Source organism: Rhineura floridana, chromosome 7, assembly GCF_030035675.1.
Source record: "Rhineura floridana isolate rRhiFlo1 chromosome 7, rRhiFlo1.hap2, whole genome shotgun sequence".
Classification (NCBI taxonomy): Eukaryota; Metazoa; Chordata; class Lepidosauria; order Squamata; family Rhineuridae; genus Rhineura; species Rhineura floridana.
The window spans coordinates 93721209-93744613 of NC_084486.1; the positions used below are offsets into that span (position 1 = coordinate 93721209).

At 44.1% G+C, this 23405-nt stretch overlaps 1 protein-coding gene across 6 annotated transcripts in view; it reads right to left on the bottom strand.

The window, feature by feature from the left end:
* The window catches only part of ETV5 (ETS variant transcription factor 5), a 46428-nt gene that overhangs the window by 20411 nt on the left and 2612 nt on the right, over positions 1-23405 (bottom strand). For 5 of the 6 annotated variants that reach the window (XM_061636539.1, XM_061636544.1, XM_061636543.1 and 2 more), the window contains exons 5-8: positions 23078-23128; positions 9669-9798; positions 8036-8326; positions 2930-3186 (exon numbers count right to left, since the gene is read on the bottom strand). In XM_061636539.1, coding sequence (XP_061492523.1) covers positions 2930-3186; positions 8036-8326; positions 9669-9798; positions 23078-23128 — 729 coding nt within the window. Of the gene's footprint in view, positions 1-2929; positions 3187-8035; positions 8327-9668; positions 9799-14832; positions 14947-23077; positions 23129-23405 lie in introns of those variants that run through there. The other variant, XM_061636545.1, reaches the window with a different exon arrangement.

Below are 23405 nucleotides of genomic sequence, written 5' to 3' on the forward strand. Positions count from 1 at the left end.
CATCCAATACTTTAAAGAGGCATTACTGGAGATGCCTAAAAATAAATGCTTTGCAGAGTACAACCTCCATTCAGATAGGAAAGAGATGTATTGCAGTACCTTTACACTCAGAGGCTGCAATCCCAAACTGACTCAATTAGAAGTAAGCACTGCTGAACATAATGGGATGGACTTCTTAGTAAAAATGCACAGGATTGCACTGTAAGGCTTTCAAAATGTGCCTTCCATCTAAGAGACATGGAGGGGGCCAGGGTAGGATTGCCTCCAGTTTTAAAATAAGGCAAAAATCCTGCTCAAATTGCTATGCATCAGATTTCTACACATGTGCAAATCCCAAGAACAGACGGTCCTGTGAAAATTCCTCTAAGCTAGATTCAGATGACAGTTTGTGCTGTAGAGGTTGCTGCAAAACAAACTAAGTGGAGACCCCAGTTATCTATAAAATCCAGCCAGGCAGTGAAGTAAGTTTTGCCTGGCTTCAACAACCCGAATTGCCAATCAGCTCTAGATGCATAGTAAGAGTTACATTTCTGTGTGGCAATATCCTATAGGCTAAACTGATTCTCTGCATCATAGATTCTCATGATTTTCTGCGCCTGGGTTGGAATTGCTTTTTAATATGTTTTTAAACTTTTTTTAAAAAAAGATGTTTTTAAAGCTTTTTAAAAAAGTGTTTTTAAATACGTTTTATTTTAATGTATTTTAAAGTGTTTTTAGTGCTTTTGTTTGCTGCTCCTACTGGGAGAAAGGGCGGGATATAAATCAAATAATAAATAAATAAATAAATAAAATAAGATGGGGAACCAGATGTTGCTGGACTGCAACTCCCATGATCTCTGACCATCGGTCATGCTGGCTGGGGCTGGTGGGAGTCCAACAACATCTGGAGATCCACAGGTTCCCCAACCCTGCTCTACATCACTGTAGAGTTGACACAGAGAATACACAGGTAGCCACCATGACACGAATGGGTGTCTAGAAGCAACCCCTGAAGTGGAATACTGGGCAGTGTGATGATTAGAAAGTAAATATATCATATTTGAAGGCCTGATCTTTCAACTTCACATAGCAAGTCAAAGTAAAAATGTAACAGGAATCTGACCACGGCCACCTACACTACCTGGTAGTGGTTCTCCAGGGTCTTAGGCAGAGGCCTTTCCCATCGCCTGCATCCTGATCCTACTAACTGAAGATGCCAGAGATTGAACCCAAGTCTGAACCCATGGCATGCAAAGTAGATGCTCAACCACTGAGCTACAGCCTTTTCTATAAATTTCCTTTCAACTGTGACAACAAACTCAGAGAGGGGCTAGGCCTCGCATGAGAACTATTTCTATCCTTCTCCCATCTGCTAAGATTTTTACCTACTGGGATTAGGCATTAAGAGACAAGATGAATCAACAGCTAAATAAGAGATGACCTGAATTTGTGGGCAATAATACGATCCTTTGAAAATTCAGGTACATCATATAGTTCCTGGAAGTTGTAATACAATCCACTTCATTGCTGCAGCTGTCTCCCGAGAAGGCAATGCCTCCCGCATCCCTTTCCAATAGCATGTGGAAGAAATACTTATGGACCTGCAGGATAGGTTGGACACACTGAAGAATAATCTAAAAAGTCAAGCTTCATTTTTTGCATTCCCTCTGACAACACGTGAGAAGCAGTGAAATAAGAGAAAAATTCCTTTAACTTTAGATCTTTTCCCATCTGTTCCACCCTGCCTCCGAGAGGTCACAGTATTTTTAGGTCTAAGGCGATTTGCAGCTATGTAGCGGGCCCTGCACCAACAGCAGCTGTACAGTCTAAAGTGATCAGGCACCCCTCCTTCCCCCTGCATGTCCCAAGGTGAGTGTTCAGTAGCAACCCAAAGTCAACTGCAGGTTCATAGCTGCCCAATGGAGCTGGTCACTTGCACTGTAGCTACCAAAGAGAAGATGGAAAGAGCCTCTGCGAGCAAGTGTGCAAAGCTGCCTCCCCCCGCCCCAATCCCCCTCCAGTAATGCCTCTCAGATTATGGAAGCTTAGATTCTGCAACATCTGTTGAATGCCTGATGTTAACATTTATTGTTTTTTTTTTAAAAATGAAAACAGAAAGAGATAATTTAACATTCTAAGTAGGTTAAACACAGCCACAATAGGCAGCTGTTCCACCTCTCCCTTCACTAGAATGTGCAGAAAACAACAGAGCTTTAAAGGAACAGTAGAGAGAAAAAAGCCTCAAAGAAATTGAACAGGCAGAACACAGGAGCAGGTGGAATGAATATAATAGATACAGTAGGATGGTGATTGTATCCTCCGTCTCCTTTCATGGCAGGAATAAGAAAGGAACAGCTGACACAATACTTTCTTAGCTAGGGCAGAACCACTAGATATGGGCTTAGAATTCTAAACACACGCACACATGTGCGCCTCTCCATGCTGGGCAATTTGACAAATGCAGTAGAATTTGTTCATTCAAAAGGGCTGCCTGAAGATTGGTCCATTGGGTGCACCATGATGAGGAACCAGTGGCCCTCCAGGTGTTGTGGAACTCCTCCCATCAGCCCCAGCCAGCAAAGCCAATTATCAGAGATGATGGAAGATGAAGTCAACAACATCTGGAGGGCCACAGCCAGTCCTAGGCTACACAGTGAACACTGTTCACAGAGGCTGCTTTATTTGCTTGATGACAGGCACTGAGAGAAAACACACCTTTGCACATGACTAAGAGGGGTTCAAGACCAAGGGGGTCCCAGGCTATGGTCTGAAGGCACAGGAGGCCAGCACCCTGCTGAAGCTAAGCAGGGTCAGGTCTGGTCAGTGCCTGGATGGGAGACTGCCTGGGAACCATACGTAAGCAGCCTTGGGTTTCTATCATGAAAAGAAAGGCGGGTTATAAATGTAATAATAAATAAATTAATAAATAAATAATAAGTCCAGCACTCACCTGAATCAATGCAGTAGTCCCTGGGCTCTTGCTTGATTCCCATTGGAGACTGGAATCCATGCCTTGGGGGCCCTGGAATGCCTGGGACCCCATGATCATAGAGTGGGTCATGGTATTCCTGCTTGAATCCCTGAGGAGGATGGGCAGCTGCAGGGACAATAGGCTCTGACATCTGCCTGTGATAGATGGGGCGATTTTCCCCAGAAACTCCTGGCTGGGAATATGGGTGGCAAGGTTCAGACATCTGTCTCTGAAACCTTGGTGAAAATGAAAGAGAGAGAGAGAGTTATAACTCCAGTCAACAGACCCCAGACACACTACAGCAGGGGTAGCCAATGTGGTGCCCTCCAGATGTTGTGGACTATAATTCCCATCAGTCCCAGCCAACATGGACAATGGTCAGGGATGATGGGTGTTATAATCTACAACTGGAAGGCATCACTTTATTTACTCCTGTAGTACCGTCTTCCTCCAAGTTGCACACTTCTGCAAATGGAGTAGTCCTGGTAACCAAGATGCTCAACTTTGTTTCAGGCCCAGAACCATATCTTCAATAGTCAACTCATCATATGTATCTGACAGAAATCCACATTTAGTATCAACAGTCATGTGCAATGTAGCAGCATTAGTTTGTCAGGAGTGGATGAAACAGAGCAGCTTCCAGTTTGTGTGTCTGTGACACAGTTACACAAGTGCAGGCATACAGCCCTGCCTGCACACAAGGTGCTAACATCTGTATCATTTTGTGGGGAAATACATGTTTTGAAAAGGAATTCTACAGCAGACAGAACTTCATCCCCCTCCCCGAAGTGCTGCCATTACAATGCTTCCGATGAGGTCAAGCCTCAGATGGTAGATTGAAAGAGTGAGTCCCTCTACTTCCTGGATTTCATCTGGTTTTAGGCCAACTTCTCAGTCACAGGCAGAGCAATCCAAACCCCCAGTTCACAGTACTATAGGAGGCTGGAATGAGGCTGTTCTGTCTGCCCAGATCTGCCTGGCTGTTCCAGGCTCCGCTGCTGCAGAACCCTGAACTGCATCTGCCTAAACCATGAGAAGCTCCCAACAGCAGCATCCCCACTGGCAGTAGCTGGTGTATGTCAGTATGAAACAGGTGGGCGGAGGGTGGAGCTGGCCTGGCCAAGAATCTGCTGGATTGTAAGACAGTCTGGTCACCAGGACCAGACCTGATCTAGGCCTTCTCAGTTGCACCAGACTGAAGGTGGCACAATGAAAAAAACCACAGGATTTACCACCCTAACTGGCACAAGCAGCAGGGCCCCGGATGAGGCAGCCATTTCACCACTCAGGTAAGCCCTGCTACTATCAGCTGGGAGTTTGGATTACACCCTAGTTTAGTCGAACTCTAGTACAGGGGTAGGGAACTGATTCCAACCAGGAGGCCAGGTCCTTATCTGCGCCCCCCCCCTTGCAGGCCAGGTTTGATCTCCACCACCCCCTGTAGGCCTCACCCACCTGTCAATCACTTGATGTCCCAATGATATCAAGCAACCCCTTTTTGCATTGCCCTATACACAGAAGCTCCAACGATCACCTGATCATCAGGACTTCTGAGCACAGCACTATGCAAGACCATGCAAAGTGCCCTGCCCTGCAATATGCAAGCCCTGATGAGCAGGTAATTGTCAGCACCTGGAGAGTGCTGCACACAGGGCTTTGCAGGTGCTGCTAAATTCCCCTTTGGCTAGCCATGTCTTTACCTATCTTATATCCAATGTCATATATAACAGCACTGGGGAAGGATACCGTGATAGGGCAGCCTCAAGATAAACCCACTGATTTATCTGCAGCAAAACTAGGGAAGGCCTTCTCATGCAAAGTAGATCTTCATCTGGGCAAGAATGTCCTCAGTAAGAGGAACAAGCAGCTTGCCCTTTGTTGAAGAACAGTGAAATGAAACAAACATGTAATTGTGAATCCACTCAGCAATCTATGAATGCCAAGTAGCTGTTAATCTGCCTGTAAAACTAGGGATTAAAGCCTGTAACTCTCCCCATGCATGGGAATATGTGTGCACTTTCTGAAATACTTTTGGGCTATATGGATCACACAGAGGTTCAACATAGCATGCCCCTGGCATGAGAGCAGCAATGCTCTTGGTCAGGTCTAAGATCTTAACGGAAAACCTAATGTGCGAATGTCACTTTGACCTTGGGACTTTCAGTATCTGGAGGAAAGAGTTTGGAGATAGAAGGGAAAGTGCCAATTAGAAATCAATTACTATTAAGGGCATGTCCAGATGTTAGCTTAGCTTTCTGAAGTGCACCAGATTCTGGGTTGGATTCTAAAAGATATGGGAAATGACCTGAGAGGGCTATTTGTTTCCTGGATACCCCCTATTTTTCATAGGAACCAGCTGTGGGGACTGCATAGACCAGAGGCAGCCAACGTATAGTGCCCTTCTAAATGTTTTTGGACTCCAGCTCCCATCATACCCAGCCATGGCCCATGCTGGCTGGGGCAGGGGAAGCTGGAGTTCAACACCATCTGGAGCTACCACATTGGCCATTCCCTGGCATAGACACCCATGTCTCTGTCAGCTGTTCACACTCAAAGGGTACCTTCATAACTGGATGGCAGGCACCTGAAATAGCTCTTGTTATCCCCCAAATCCAATGTGTCTGGATGAGTCCAAAGAAGCATTAAGCAAATGAGAGAAGGGCAGAAGTGCCCAGATTCCTGCTTCTGAAGTTTGAGAGGCTTGTAAGCAAGGCACACCCTCTCCCCTCCCTTGACTCGGCAGCATCTTAGCACCTTGAAAGGCGATTGCTATCCATCAGTTCTTTTCCCAAGCATCAAGAGGCGCACAGGCTCCATTTGGCTTTGTAACATGATCCTCCACAGCTGACAGGCCCAGATTACTCTACTTCCGATCCTCGTCCTTCCAACCTTCCAGACTGTAACTCTAGAGCTGGGCTGGTATGGCTTCTGCAGGAAGAGGCACTTCCAGATGGGACTGTGCCCAGTGTCCCTAGCATAGCGTTAAGGTCATTGGGAACTCAGGGCCTGGGGGTCTAAAAGGCAATTTTAGAACCTGGTGACAGAGAGAAGCTGCTTTTTAAAGAAATGGGGTGGAGATAGGGTCACAGAGACAGATGAGATCTCTCTCTGGAGAGGTAAGTTTGTATTTTGAGGCTTTAATGTTGATTTACGTTCCTATGGTTTCCTCTGTTGTATAGATTAGCAAAGGACTTCTCATGGCATTCTACACAAAATAGATATGGCTAGCTTTGTATAGTGACCTTCAAGTTCTCCCCACTGCTTTAAGAGCTCATTTCACATTGGTTGTCCACCCAATATTGCCTAGGATTTTTTTTAATAGGGAAGAGGCACACAGATGAACTACGTACACATGGACTGACTGCATTTCTAAGAATTGCCCCCCTGCCAAGTGCTAGTTGTTTCATGACCCATCTGCAAGGGTTTGCATCCATCCAAACAACTGAGGACACTTTGAAAAGCTCACACTGTACAAATCTGGAAAATCTGCAGTGGCCAAAAAGGCAGAGGGGTTTCCTCAATGGCAAAATAAAGAACCCAAACAGAAGTTATCCTCGGCTCCAGTTGTGAAATCCTGTTAATTTATGTGCCTATGACCTCCAGATCCTACTGTCGCTTTAAGCTCAACAGTCAGAACTAGAAGGTGTTTCAGAAACCACTGCAGCACAAAGCAGTTGGAAGAAAAGTTTGGCAAGCTTCAAAGAAGTTTGCGCTAAGCACACAGGCTCACAAATCCCAGTTCTCAGAGAAAAAGGATTCTAGTAGAGATGGGAAGGTGGAATATCAGGCAAGCCACAAAATGAAAGTAGAAGATATAGGCCACACAATGTCACAATATCAAGTGCAATAAATTTCTATTAAATCTGGTGGGAATCAATCACCACAGGGAGCTGGCAACTGGAAAACGATGCATCAATGTAAAGGTCAATAACAATGCAAAGATCAATACAAGTGCAGGGTGGGAGAGAAGATTTATAGCCATTTTGTGGCAGATATACTAAATGAGTTAAACCACAGCATGGAAAGCACTGATAAAACATTGGAGAGGGGAGCACCTTTCGTGTTTAGTAAGGAGAACTTAACCATGACCTCTAGTTCAGATGACACACTAAGCGACTAGGGAGGAGCAGAGTGCCTGTGAGCTCCTCCCCAGGAGCCCACAGTGTCTCACTAAGTCAGGGTTTGGCTAAGGGTGTCATGTGAACCAGGTCACTGTTATGCTATGGAGATCAATCTCCTGGAAAGGAAAAGGAGATGGCAAATGCCATTGTGAATACATGCATGATAAACAGGCCCTGAGAAACTAAGACGAAGGCTTGAATCTATTTCAATTTCTTTTATTATGTTCCAGAATTCTGCATCCCACCCTGGGAATTTCATCGAAGGGCAGGATGTAAATCTTTAATAAATAAATAAAACTGAACATTCCATTTTGGAAGACACCGAGTGTTGACCGAAAAGGATGGTCTCTTAGAGGAGTATGTACCTCGTAACAAGAGAACAAGCCAAGCTCTTTTCTCCCATGACAAATGAGAAGAGCGAAACAGGCTGGCCTCCTGTATCTGAAGAGGAGGAGGAGGGCAAGTGAAAGGGTCCCCAGTACCCAACAATAAAATGGCAACCTTTGAAGTTCAAGCAGTTCTTAAATTTAACATCCATCCAGCATACAATGTCCCTGAGATGGCAGGACCAGAAAGCAAGATGTTATCCACAAGAAAGCCACATTCCTTAGATGCCAGTGAAGCAAAGTCAGTTATGAGTCATAGTTATGAAGATGTGAACTTTTGCCTCAATTCTAAACTGGATATATTTCCCCAGCTTCAAATATGGCATTCCTAAACTGCTTCAGAATATAGGTAAGAAGGTGTATGCATTCCTGCAATAAGACCAGGATTTTGTTCCTCAGAACTTCCTGCCAGTACTCAACAGTTAAGTGCAGAGCCTCAGCGTCCCAAGTGCCACCAATTTGTGTGCACTGCCAATGCTGCAAGTTTATCGTTCAGCTCCATTTGGAGGGAAAAAATGTCCCTGAATGCACAGATGACCAAAAAAAAGAAAAGAAAGAACAAACACCTTTCTCTTTACCTGTGTTCTGGTGGATACTGGTTTTCAGGCATCATCTTTGGCATCTGAATAGGGTGATGAGGTGGTCGAGGAACAGCAAAGGTTTGCTGCCTTGGTTCCTGAAGAGCATGAGGGACAGATGGAGGGGGGGGGCCTTGCAGAGGGCCTGTTGTAGGGACATGGGCGGGAGTCTGGACAGGTGCTTCTGGCAGAGGTGGGGGTGGAAGAGAGGTACTCTGGAGGGCAGGTGATGCTGGGGTGGTAGGTGGAGTTAATGGCTTGAAACCAGCAGGGGGCTTCCTGTCGTAGGCACTGTGGGAACAAGACAGAGAGGACCACAATAAATAGGAACAACGAGACCGTTTACACAGCCTCTGCTCGCTGCTCTTGACAGCTCTGGCTTGTTTGCATTTCATGGTTGTCAGGAAGTAACAGTTGAGGTTGTTCACAGCCTCAAGGGAATCTTTGTACTTCAAGCAAGCGACAAAACAGGCTGAGTCATAGGGCTCATTTTAAAAACACTTCTCTCAGTTTTCTCTGAGATAACTGTAGCTTCCGATTGTTTTTCTTTTAATTATTATTATCATCGTTATTTCAGGAAAAAACCTCATTGTACTAAAGAGGAAAAAAAGCCTTCCCCTCCTCTCTCTCTTGTAATCAACAAGAACTTGTTGCAGTCAAAATGGCACACAAGCTTGCCACCAATCAACAGTCATGCCTGAAGGCTGCTTCAAATATGACTTTTCCTCCTACATGAATGTAAAAGGGGGAAAGTGTATGCTATATACACACGTGTGTAAAAGTGCCTGTTTCACAGAGATTGCATGCAGATAGACACAAGTGATCTTCCTGAGTGACAGTGCACAGGGGCAACATACACCCCCTGCTGCTACCCCTACACCTTTCCATTAGTCAAATCATCTGAGTACCGCTAATATCTAGTACTATCCCCACAAGCCTGTATTTGGTTTCTTAGAATTGGTATAAACACAAGAACAAATCCAGGTTGGTTTTTCACTCACCTTCCAAATGCTCCACAATAAGACTAATGCTCCACACTAAGACTTACCTAGGGGCCTCCCAGCTGAGCAGAGGACTTTACTATCAACTCCCCACCAGCCTCCCAAACTTGATACTTAGAAAGGAGGCATGTAAGCCGCCAGCAGGCAGTGACTCCCCAGGGGAAGTAACATGTCTTGGGGGAACTTGGCAAAGAGTTGTTTCATTTTGCCTGACAAAAAGGTCTGAGCCAGTCCAAAGGTTGGTAAGTTCTTTCACCCATTTAAATACATACATTTAAAAATGGAGGTTACTTATTACCCCTTCAACTCTTGGATAGGCTCCTACTTATTACCCCTTCAACTCTTGGATAGGCTCCTACTTATTACCCCTTCAACTCTTGGTAGGCTCCTGTTACTAAAGTGCTATGAGCCCAAAGCAATATCAATGTAAATAATTTCTTGATAATCCCACGCTGCCTACCCAGTTCAGCTTACAACCAGGTGGTTCGCAAGGTTTTTATCAGCACAACTGAAGCAAATTGGAACTGCAGGTAGATTTGATTCCTTTGGCCATCCAAATGAGCCCAGTTCCATTTCCATGCTCTCCCCAACATGCAGAAACATCTTAGCTGTGCTTCATTCATCCAACCTACCAATAGTTGTAGAGGCACTTTTCTCCATAATTAGCACAGAGCACCTGTTCGTGACTACAGGTGGACAACTCAGATGAAGGGCTGTGGAGTTCCCTCTTGATCTTAGCTGGGGGTGGTGCATGAAGTACCACTGGACAAAAAAAAGTGGAAGAAAACCAAACAAATCTGTCACAAACCAGCCATATAATTTAGCACTTACCCAGATCCCTACGGAGTGTAATAACCACACACACACAACCAGGTTTTATTCACTTCCCCAGAGCTAGAATTGTACATGCTAGTGTCATCCCAGTTGGTAACCCTTGAATTTGACTTGATTTTATGTATGTGCTGTTGTTGTTTGAAATCACTTTTATATGTAATTGTTTTTAAAAATCATTTTTATATAGATACCTGTTTTATATAGGGTTACTGTATTGAATATTGGTTCTGGATGCCTCATGGGAAACATTTCATAAATGAAATAAATAATAACAGTACTACATGGTGATAAGTACATACACACAGCTTTCTCCTTGCCTTAAAGAGAGTTACTCGTGCTTGAAGAGACACATATTTAAACTTCTATAGCTGTGTGTCAGAGCTATGGAGGCTGTGTGAATAGCACAAACTCCCACTGCTGTCCTTGGATACAACAGGCACTGCATAGCAGCAGGAAGAGATCAACTGTTGGCAGGAGCAACAGCAGCATAAGGTGGGAGAAAGGAGGCTACAAATGAGAACACGGGGTGGTGATTGCCCCAGAGCAACTTCTCTTTGTCAAGGCCCAAACCTACACATTCTGGAATAGGTAGCATGAACAGAACAGGAGGAAAACTCAGGATACCAGACTACACACTAAGAAATTTAATGTATGATGGCACATGCTTTGAGACCATAGTCATGGACAGATCTCTACATTTTGAAGTGGATTACACTAGAACCACGGAGTTTAGTCGTCCTGCCCTTCCAGCAATAATCCTGCAGGGGATTCTGGGACATATTCTAGGGCATGCCATCATGAAATGCCATGCAAATAGGTGTTTCTAGAAAAAACTCAACCCTTGATTGCAGCTGCCTGTTACAACAGAAGACTGTTAATGGCAGACAAGCCATATTTTATGACTCCACCAAACCCCTATGGAATGTAGCTTGAAAAAAAATATTGATATATAAAGCTATAACCCACACTTAAAAGTATTCCACTTCAATGAATTCTAGTACTCATACTGCATACCAACTCTCTCTCTCTCTCTCTCTCTCTCACACACACACACACACACACACATGATCACTCTGAGTGCAACAGAACTCCTCTGTGTCTTCCATCTCACTTTATACCAACACAAAGAGAAATGCCATCAAAATATGCCAAGAGACCTGGCTAATTTGGATAACTGCCTGTCCTGAGCTGCTACTGAGAGACATTAGGGAAGTAGACTTGCGAGTGATCATTCACTGAATGAATCATTCAATCTTGCTATCCCAGTATTCCAATATCCCTTTGAGAGGGATGCAACCTTCACAGCACTATACTGTCCAAGCAAGGCTTGGCAACAGAAGTCCACTTCTGAGGATACAAGTGCTACAGCTATGCTGGGTGATAAACTACAAAGTAGGAAGTGACCTTGTTAGAAAAAAAAAACCTTGGCTCAAACAAGGATCATGGCAAACTCACTTTCAGCTTAACTCATTCTAAAAATACACAGTGCTGAATCCAACATTTGGTCAGTGGCTAAGTTGGCTTTCTCATCTGGATCTTTTTCTTTTTAAGTAGTACATTCTCTTCTCCAAAGCATGCAGAACATCATGTTGACAGCATTATTTGATTATGTGCATTCTATATTACTACACAAGGCAAGTACTAAACTCAGGCCAAAGTTGCATGAATGTAGTTTCTCCACAGGAAGCTTTTAATCAACAGATACCAAGCACACACTGAGTTCTTGACTAGAATGGATCTTTCATAATATTATTATTTCATAATATTACGAGAGTTGTGTAGAATGTCCCAGATTACCATTTCAGCAAGATTATGTGCCTTTGAACATTACTTCTGTCATCATCCAGTTCATTGGGCAATTGCAGAAGCATGGTCCTCTCCTCATAGGAAAGTACTGCCAAACTAGCAAGATTTTCAAGGCTTACAGCAAGACTTACCTCAACATTAAATACATATGTATGTACACATGCACTCATTCTATCATATTGGCTTGGAACATTTAGCCTACATTTACTCTGTTTATTTACTTTGTTTATTTCTGCTTACCAGCTGTGGCATGATATGGCTGCTCTAGTTTAGGGTCGCTTGGGCATATTGGGTCTTATTCCAATGCAGAGGTTTGGTTTAGATGGTCTTTATGCTTCTTTGAGGCTAAGAATTTTAAGAGCAGCTTCACACAGCATTTATTTTCTATAATGACCATCCCCAAGCACACATCAGCTACATTCACACATCATGGTGAAGCACAGTAAACCATAGTCTTGTTCCTGGCTTCCCAATCATGCTCAAAGATCTCTGTATGTGGGATATGCACTCTGCAGTTCAGCTTTAATCTTGTTTTTAGCTCACAGCATCTGAAGCAACAAGTTATATTCCTACTTGCTCATCCAGGAGAACACCAACCTGGCCTTCACCCAACTGTAATTAAAGGGCTGACCCAAAAGTTGTCAGAGTACCTTCCGCCCTTGCATGTCTTCTCTTCTCAATGCAAGTTATTCTCTGGCATACAACCCTGGAAATATTGTGTATATACATGTTTCTTAGCCATTCATCACTCCAAATGCTGACCAGTTGCCTTCTGCCACTCAGTGCCGACTGGGGTTACTTCATGCATTGATGCATTGACATGAGAAGGCTTTGCAGAACACTGAATGGAATACTGTGTGCGCGTGTGTCTTTCTTCTGTTGTTGGGGGCTCAAGAAAGTGTTCTGTTTAACAGTTCTAGGACTTGGTCATTGTCCACAATATGGTTGCAAAGGAAGGAGTGACAGCTAGGGCCGGGGGGACCATCCACATTCTCCCTCGTGATTTCTTCTATATAGAAATATCAGAAGCACCCGGGGGGGGGGGGGAACATCTATATTCTACTCCTATAACGTAAGTGATCATTAGTTGCCAGTAGTGGCCATTTAAGAAGCTCCCTTACAGTTCCATTACTTCTGTCTAGTTTCCCAGCTGACCTTGGAGTACTAAAGGCAAAAAGTTTGAACCATATTCTTGGGACCCTCACTCCTTCATGTGACCCAAGAAGCTTCTACTGTTATACCATATTCCACGATACCATTTCCCAGGTACTGGCTTCAGTAGCACCAGTTCTGCTGGATGCCGTCAGTCCAAGGCTGTGAACACACTAGTTGCTAGAGCAAAGCGTTTCCATTGGCCACACCTGGAGGGGGAATGGGTTGATCTGCCAATCAGCTGCGAAATCTCTTTGAAGCTGAATTTTAAAAAAGCACTCAAGCTGCTCCCACCAGGTATTACAGTAAACAGGGCAGGGTTTGACTAGTGTCGTGTGCTCCCGTTTTCAGAAGACAGAGGTGGAGACGCACTGGAACCGGCAGAACAAGGAATGTGCTTCTACACTAATTAGCTCCCATCCTTTTACTCCAGAGTGAATTGCCCTGTTAGAGGAACTTATCTATTAAAGGGTACTCCTCCCAACCATGCAGAGGAATAACTGCAAGGGCTTACTCACTGCAGTGCTGCAGAAAACCCAAAGCCAAGAATGGCAGGTTATTTCTTCCAGCATCTGGATGAATGCACTCTAAAGAGGACTGATCCTGGTTTTCCCTCACAAGAGAATATGTTACTACTGAGACACCCATTTCAGGAGAGGCTAGGAAGCATGACAACATAGGAAGCTGCCTATACCAAAACAGGTTTATTTGTCCATCTAGCTCAGTATTGTTCACACTGACTGGCAGTAGCTCTCCAGGGTTTCAGGCAGGGGTCTATCCCAGCCCTACCTGGATATGTCAGAGATTGAATCTGGGACCTCCTGCCTGCAAGGCTTGTGCTCTACCATTGAGTTACAGCCCTTCTCCCAGGCTTTGTGTGGACATCCACAAAAAGTGTGACTAGTTTAGTTTTCAGGTGGAATTAGAACAGACTGGATAGATGATCAGGAGAAAGTACATTGCCGTAACTGTGCCAGCCAATAATCCTCCAAAGACGAATGGAAGGGACACAGAAGTCATGCCCTATTCTCAGTTTGCAGCCACCAAAGAAGATATATTCCAACTTGCATCCATTCTGCAACTTGAATTTGGAAGCAGATTTCAGATTAGGGTTGGAAAGAGCAAATTATGGTTTATATATATATAAAACAAGGGGGGCCTCTCCAGTGGATACAGGCCATCTTAAATGATGAACTAGAGATGAAGTGAAGGTTGCCACCGGCCTTCATGCTACAGTAGAGTTCTTCTACTATATATAATTTTGAAACCAACTAATATATGCTTAGCCTAATTAATTTCTAAAAGAAGACATTCTAGGAAAAGGCAAGTGCGTCAGAGTTCCGTACCTAAATAGTGACAGAACAGAACAGCTTGGCTTAGTTGGAAGCGGAGTATTATCTCTACAAAGGCTAAGCGCACTGCTGTTACTCCATGAGAGTGTCGCCTGGGTCTGACAGCTTCCAGCCATCACCACCAATTATCAGTTTCCTATATTCTGTGTGCAGTCAAGCCTCCAAGAGATGGAGAAGCATCAACTCTTTTTGTGCAGTTGGACACATCTGGGGGTGAACATTTAGTGCTAAACTAGAGTGTTCAAATGCTCCTTTGAGAGGGCAAAACAGGAGATCCAAGAGTGCTTTCAGACACATTGCCCTAACTGTGCCAGCCAATAATCCTCCAAAGAAAAATGGAAGAGAGACAGAAGTCATGCCCTATTCTCAGTCTGCAACCACTTTTTAGGGGTAAAGTGTCATTTTGGCTTTGCTTGTTTGAAGAGGCTATGGCAACTCTTCCATCAGGTAAAAAAAACTCAACTGATTTAATCAAACTTTGGTGTTTTCTTTCTTTCTAAACAGTAGTAGCTGCATTTCTCTATGCATTTTCATTTTAGGAATCTTTTGGCATTTCAAGAGTTAAAAGCCCTCCCTAATGTTCTTGGCCCTCTCTCACCCCCACCTCCTAATAGGCATAGCCTTTCTGAACAGCAAACAGCAGGAAACTCACTTTGGAGGTGTTCCAGCTGTCAGTCACAAGCATGTTTCTCTCCAACAGTCTCTGTGTTGTTTGAGCAGTTGTTTTTTCTGCCAGCAGCACAATGGGGCTTAGTTATTCATTGAAGAAGAAGGTGGGGTGGGGGGGAATCTGCAAGCAGGCACCACCCTCCATTCACAACCAATTTGGAATACTCCATCCATTCACAAAAAAACCCTCTCTCCCTGCAGCTGAGCGCTACCAATCAGGGGAAGGGAAATGACACTTAAGAGCATAACAGGGACCAGCTGTCCTGTACAGAGAAACTTGTGCTGCGGGCAACGTTTATATAAGGAATTCAAACACTGCAGGAATGGCCTGCATATCTAGGAGGCAGCCAACCTCTCTAAAGAGTTCATTGCAGACCCAAATGATTGTGCAACCCCACTTGTGGTGAGGTCCGGAAATGCCCTTTGGCTGGGGGGTGTAGGGGAGTAAAAATAATTTTTAAAATCAACTTTTCCCCTTTCAAAACAACGGCTCCCTGCCAGTGGACAGAAACCTTGCTTTTAACACTAATGACACCCTTGTCCTTATTCCCATCTATAACTGTTCCTATAGCCTCTGTACTTAGTGCTCCAACAAAAGGGGGGGGAGGAAGTAAGTAGGACTCCTGTAGGAGGAAAGACAGGAGATATTGCTAGCCTAATGTCACATAAAAGGAAACACAAACACTCTAGAAAAAAGCTCTGTCTTACAAACTTCAAGAAGGAGCTGGTCTTGAAGGGCATTTGGAAGCTATAACAGCTTGCTTAAGTCATACAACATCCATCCTATGCAAGTTGCTCGGGCTGTCAATTAGCTTCTGAACACAACCCAAGTTTGGGGGTTTCACCTTCAGAGTTCTTATTGGTCTGCGTCCAGCCTCAAATAGACGGCACCTCTCTCGAGTCCTCCCATCCTTTCTAGCAAGGGTGGGAAACCTGTGGCCCTCCAGATGTCACTGCACCCCAATTCCCATCATTCCGGCCATTAGGCATCCTGGCTGGGGCAGAGGGGAGATGCAGCCCAATATCATCTGGACAGCCACAGATTTCCCATCCCTGTTTTACAGTCTGGTAATGGATACCTGCACCAAATATCCACTCCAGGGAAGGTGGGTAGAGATAAGCCTGAGAAAAAAATGGAAATGCATTCCCTTGAAGTCGATTCTGACTTATGGCGACCCTATGAACAGGGTTTTATTCAGAGGTGGTTTACAATTGCCTTCCTCTGAGGCTGAGAGGCAGTGACTGGCCCAAGGTCACCCAGTGAACTTCATGGTTATCTGGGGATTCGAACCCTGGTCTCCCCGGTCATAGTCTAACACACTAACCACACTGGCTCTCAAGCCTGAGAAACGGGTTGATTTACTTACTGATAGCTCACCTTTCTTAAGAGTTCAAGACAGATGACAATACAGAATGATAGCTCTCTATAGCATATCCCTCGGCCAACTTCTTCCCTGCAGAGGCTCATAGATATTTGCCCATACAAACTTTTTAGGAGCCTGGCCAAGATTTGCCTGTACAGACTGGATTTTGATGTTTCAGCCACACAGTATTTTGACTTGAGAGCTCACTCTCATCCCACCCCCATTGGTAAAATGGGTGTCTTGTGTAAGGAAGTTTTGGGTGCAAAGAAAGGAAAGGGGGTAGGGTTGGAGGGAATCCTTATAGACAGGAGACATCCTTGAAGTATGCAGAAAGCCCTGGTTTAAAAAGAAAGTCCCTCTCCACAAGAACCAAGGGCTATACACATGCAGTGCCCTCATGCTGCCACTGTGCAGGCAACAAGCCCTCAACTGCTGGAACTGGGAAGCAGGCTGAAAGGAAACTGCTTAGAGCAACTTTTCCCAACTTTTGGGTCTCCAGATGTTGCTGGACTACATCTTCCATCAGCCCCAGCCAGCATGACTAGTGGTCAGGAATGATGGGTATTGTAGTCCAGCAACATCTGGAGACCCAAAGGTTGGGAAAGGCTGGCTTAGAGTACAGGTGCCCTCAGATACAAAGGACCCTTTAAGTTAGGGGTGGTGAAACTTATGGCCCTCCAGACATTGTTGAACTATGAACTCTTGTCATCCCTAACTGTGCTAGCAGGGGCCGATGGGAGCTGGAGTTCTATAATATCTGAAGGGCCACAGGCTCCCCATCCTGGCTTTAAGCTGTGAAAGTAAACACGCTGTTTCAGTTTAAAAGGCTGCTGAGTAAATCACACACACATTCAAATGCAGACACAGTCTGTTGGCACTGTGTAGCTTTAAATGGAATGCTGTTTCCCCATCCACAGCAAGATGCCCATTTGGTCACCCATCCAAGTGTGCATTCCATCAGGCAATTCAAGGCAGGCAGGCAGCACCCATGCTTGCTCATGATGTGCATTCGAGGCAAGTCTGCAGATCCCAAGCAAGCAACATACATGCTGCTTCTGAGCAGCCAACAAAACAAAAACCAACTCCAAATAAAAACCACAAAAATGAATGAAACAAATGGAGTAACTAGGCAGTATCTTTTTTTCTTACGCACTCCTGTTAACCACTAAATCCTAATCCATTCCTGGCAATAGTAGTCTCAGAAGCCCTACCAGGCAACAAGAGTAGCAACCACCACAAAAGTGCATTCCTTGGGTACTGATGGAGGAACACATACCTATGCCAGCATCCAGAGAAAGAGCTCAGTGCCTCGAAGGCATGTGTGTGTGTGTCTCAGAGAAAGTATACGTTCTAATTTCCCTGTTCTAATATCCTCACTATAATTAGAATGGGGGGGAGAGAGCAAGCAAGCAAGCAGCACAACTATGGGATGTGTCTTAACACGTCAAAGTAGGGAGGAAGTCAGGAATACAGAACTACTTGGAATAGGGAAGTATCAAGGGCTTGTGCCTTACTTATCTGTGCACTTGCAGTGAAGGAGGACAAGAGATGCTGAAACGGCATCAAGAAATCAGCCAGGACCTTGCATGCACAGAACTTTGTGCCGGCAAAGCTCTGCCCTGCCATTGCAGAGGCGCTATTGTACTGTCTTTAGCAGGAATTATTCTGGTACGGTTTGCATCTCTGAAAGTGTGTAAAGATGTACGTTTTAAGAGGGTAAAGGATATTTAAAAGCTAGATATACCATACTTCTGATCTTGGCTGCTGCCCCAATAAAAAATTAATCACTATCACTGATTGCCCTAGCCGTATCTATGCCAACAGAATGACCCAGGAGATACCATCAGTAGAGTCAAGTGGTGCTTCTAGACTGCACCAGTTCAGACTGCCATTGAGGGATCACATGTCTGAATGCATCTCCTCCGCACCAAGTGCTCCCTGCATATAGAAAGCTGGCTTATCAAAGAGAAGATTAGCCCAGTACTACTTCTGTTGACAGACTTACTTTCTAGGTGCTGAGAATTCTTTTTTTGGTGGGGGGAGTGGGGAGGAAATTCCCTGTCTACAGTATCAAGTAGAACAGTGCAGCAAGAGCTGCACTATGTGATTTTCCTGATCGAGGCCTGTACTGAAATATGCATTTTCCCCACAACTCTGATGACTCATACACTTTTCAGAGGAGGAAACACACATCTGTAGGCTGGAAATACAGAACTAGAGTCCAAAGACTTGCCTATGACCCACATGAGGCAAATTACCTAATCTGTACAAAGAGAGACTTTTCAGAAGCCACAGTGTTGTTTCTAGCACCCGCCTGGGTCATACTAGGGTATGTGGCTTTAAGCTCTTTGCCTTACTGTGCTGTACTCCATTCAGTGTCAAATCTACTGCAGTTATAATAAATGTAAATGTACTGCCTTCAAGTTGATTCCGACTTATGGCGACCCTATGAATAGGGTTTTCGTGAGGCTGAGAGGCAGTGACTGGCCCAAGATTATAATGGTAATATCTATTTAAGAGTCCATGCAGAGATGTCCCTGTGCTTGCTTGCATGGTACCAACCACTACCTGCTCATCTGTTTACCTTCCGGAGAAGCATAACCTTATTCACAGCCATAATTTCCCAGGCTAGCGCAGATTCCATACTGAAGCAATTGCCACCAACTCCAAAGCAACTTGTACAACAAGCCAGTTGCTTGGGAACTGTGTGCCTTCATGGGCATGGAAAGCCAATTGATCTAGATCACTGTGCACCTGCTCAACTCCAGAGATGACTGCACTGGAAGGAAATACATTCCCACAGGCCAGACTCTTCCATCACCAATCAAGCCTTAATCTCTTTGCCTCTTATCTTTGCAGAACTGAGGCCAGAGATTGACTGACTGATTGATTTGTTTTATATCCCACCTTCCTCACAGTAGGAACTCAGACTGAGGGGCAGGGACAAAGCTTCCATGCCTCAAGCCTTTCATACAGTTTTGAACCAGTCCTGTATGGGCCCTGAACTTTGCTCATCTTGGCTCTCCTTAGGAATGCTTTATTTTCTAACCCTCAAAGAATCCTGGGAACTGTAGTTTGTTAAGAGTGCTGAGAGTTGTTAGGAGACCCTATTCCCCTTCAAAGAGCTACAATTTCCAGAATTTCCTGGGAAGTGGAATTGATTGTACAACTCTGGGAATTGTAGCTCTGAGAGGGGAATTGTGGTCTCTTAACAACTTTCAGCACCCTTAACCAACTACAGTTCCCAGGATTCTTTGGGAGAAGCCATGACAGTTTAAAAGTTGTATGATACTGCTTTAAATGCATAGTGCAGATGGGGCCAGAGTCATATTGCCTCTTTACACTGGATGTACTACCTCCATAGCCATTATGACTAGTACCCATTGATCGACAATTCATGGAATACAAGTCTAGGTTAGTCACAACTAATTTAGGAGTGGACCCTTAATGGAGCTTAAGTATAGCAGGTAAGTCCAGATTCAATCAAATAAGTAAGTAAAAGAAGAATAAGTATACACATCACACACAGCAATCCCACTTTAAGATTGGTTTCAACTCTTTAAAATACCATTGTCTCCTCCAGCCATCCACAAACCCATTCTTAGCCAAAGGAAGTAGCTGCCTGTTTAATTATTCAAGACATTATCAGGAATGTACAGGAAGAAGGTTGTACTATGTGCCCTTTTAACCTCTACAGACTTATTTAAGTCTACTTCAGTAAGTTGCTGCTCCACAGGATGAACAAAAAGTTCCTAAAATGACAGGTTCTGGCCAGGGGAGGCAATAGGTAGCTCTGCTGGTGTTCCAATTTTGAGGCTACACGAGTGTTTCTGAGCTTGTTAATTTAGTATCAGTTATTGTATTTATTATTTTATGAATTAAATTTATTTTAACCTGCCTTTCATCATATGATTCCTAGACAGGTTACAATTCATGTGTGTCTCACTTTTCCAATCAAACGTCCAAGGCAGGTCACATTTTAAAATGTAAAACTATAATCAATCAAAAACCCAAACAGTCAACAGCAATAAAATACTTGGTAGGCACAGAAAGGCAGGATTCAGACTCCTAAGAATTTTTAAATGGTCACAAAGTAATACAGATTGTGGCTAGGGAAAAGAATTGTGTCACTTGTGATGTCAGACACGCTACCCTGAGTGTATGCCATACACACACACCAGTGCTAACCATTATGCAATTATGTTAGCCAGGGGAAATAGTTTCTGTCAACAAAACAGAACTGTTACCATGGAGGAAAACCATCTGAAGCCTGCTCAACAAATGCTAACAATGGCATTGCATGAAAAACACAGTGGGTAAGATCCAATGTAGCATAAGTAGGGATCCTCTTGTGCAATGGGACTTCTCCTTCCTCCCCTCCCCTCTGCAGCCCTCAACCCTTCAGAGTAGATTTGGGGGCACGTGCGGGGAGAAGAGCAACCAGAAGCCTCATTACACAAGCAGGCGGCCATCATTGGATGCCACGCAGCATCTGGAAGAGTCCCTCATTAAAGTGGAAGAAATAGTAGTTTAAAAAAAAGACAATAAGCCTAAAAAGTAATAAGAAACTGGCACCTTAACCCAAAGCTTCTCACTGTGCCATTGTTAGAGAGCTAGAGCCAGACTGGAGGCAGAGATGCATGTAGACATATTGTGCTTTTCATAGTGCTTGCAGAAGAACTAGGCTTGCCAAGCTCTGCCTACAAGAATATTCAAGAAAATGTGTTCATACATAATGGGAAGCATCAGAAGTGGCCCTACTCTTATTCCACACATTGCAGGCAAACTTTTTGATACAAAACAGCATCAGCTACACCCTTATTCTAAAATTCTAAACACATTCAATTGGCACCAAGTCCCACCAATTTTAAATGGAACTTACTTCCAAGTTAAGGGTGTTTAGGATTAGCATGTTATTCATACAGCAGTTGCTTTCTGTGCCAGAAACCACAGTAATAATAATCCAAACCATGAATCATCCTACATCAATCTATGATATATTAAACAAGAGCTCCAAAAACTCTTTAATGTGCAAAAGATGCCCCATTCATTTCCCTTTATTCATATATTTCATACAGCTATCCGAGCACTTAGAGCAGACTTTGTTATCGAGTTTCTCAAAGGCCACAAAGGGAGATTCACTCTGCAGATTCTGTCCCCATATTACCTGTGTTCTGTCCCCATATTGCCTGACCTCCCCCCCCCCACACACACAGAGAGAGAGAGAGAGAGAGAGCACCCTAAAAAGGGAGAATAACAACTGGAAGTAGATTTTAGTGGTATAACAGCTCACTTAGAATATAGCCCTCTTACGACATTCAAAGCCCAGTCCTCTCCCCTTCCCTGCAATGAGTTTCACTAGCCTCAGTGGCTTGAAAGACTAAGACAGGACAAAAGGCAAGCCTGTTTGCTCTACAGATGCACTGTTCCAGTAAGATTTAAATTTTGCATTACTAGGCCTATTCCAGGCAGGAAGCCATTCATTCATATATAAACAGCTTTCAATACGAACCCCTCCTCCCATCCACTTGCTTGCCATAAATGCAAAGCACAGCAAGTATGCTCAAACCACAGAGAAAACGCCTCTTTAACCCAACAGAACTCCTGATGCCTTTCACTAAGGTTTCCTGCAGAGGCCCATCACTCAGGAGAAGACATTTTGTTTCTCCCACAATCCTTCAGGTTCCTGAGCCATAAAAGCTCGCCAAGAGGCATCTGAGAAAGCATCTGCCAACGAGTCTCCTCCCACACAGCCTGACTGCAGTTTATACTCCTCAAAGGAGGAGAACTGGAAGGGCTGGGTCAGAATGTCAACACAGGTAGAAAATTTCTTACTCCGGGCTGCCTTTCATCTCAGGGAGGAGGAGGAGGAGGAAGAAGACAGAAAACACACACACCCCAACAACCCAGCAAACATGCTGTCTGTCTGAAGAAGCTTTCGTGGCAAGCTTCCCACTCACTTCAAAGTAATCAAAGGGCAATAATTAACATGCATTTACTGTAGCACAAGATACTCCACTGCATGCTATGACAGAGATTTGAATCAAGAATCCGTTCCACTGCAGGCTATGTTGTCTTCCCTTCAAATTTTGTGGCTATCAGAACAACTTAGCAATTAAAAAAAAATAGAACCCTGAGTGAATATGGAGTGACATTTCCACTTAACAAGTTAAATAAACCTCTAATGCTCCACAATCACAGCGCCTAAAAATATGCAGAGAACATGCATTCCTAAGAAGCTGGCAGCATTCAAAAGCCCAGGAGTTAACTCTCAAGATGCCGCAGAAAAGAACTCTTGGTGGTGATGCAGTGTGAGCAGCAGTGCTTCTCTAGCCGCCTTCTTGGAGCTGCTAGCTTGCCAATGACTAATGCTCCCTAAAGCTGCTCAAGTTTCACCAGCAAAGCTTTGTCCTTCACAGCTTCACTAGCTACAGCTATAATAGCTAGAAAAGTCATTGAGGGAATTGGAGGCACAGGGCTGGTGAGAGACAGAGTGCTCTTGTGCTTGCTGTCAAATGGATTTTAATATCTTTTACATTATGAAGTATTCATGGGGGCTTGAAAGGGTTCTGAAGAGAACAAGGTTAATAGGCAGCCCCAGCAATACTCAAACACATATGCCAATTAAAGCAGCGCTGTTAACAGAGCCTCCAATATCACATCATTCCACCTGCTCCCTTCCTGTCAAGATCCACCAGTTCCACAAAATTCATGCAATGCACATTCCAGAGCACCATTTTATTACCATTTTATTAACAGAAGCAAAAAAACAAAAATCAAGGGAGCAACTAAAACTGGCCACACATCTTGCAACAATACTAGATATTTACAGCACGCAGACAAAAGAGCAAGAGAATGACTTACAGTTATCGGACTGGAAATCTGGGACAAACTGTTCATCATCGGGAACTTGGGCTATAAGAAAGAAAAAAGGGGTTTGTCTCTCAATTAATTAATAATTTACCCCTGCTTTTCCTTATCCAAGGGCACAAGCCAGCTCACAAGCTAAAATCAATATAAATACCATATTTTACAAAATAAAAAAACCCAGAGCAAAGCACCAGCAAAACACAAACACAACAGACATCTTTTTTAAAAAAAGCAGCAGCATTCAACAGAAACAAAAAGCACAACCAATTATCATAGCCAGTAGGTAATAAAGCACAATAAGATACAGAATACTGACATCAAC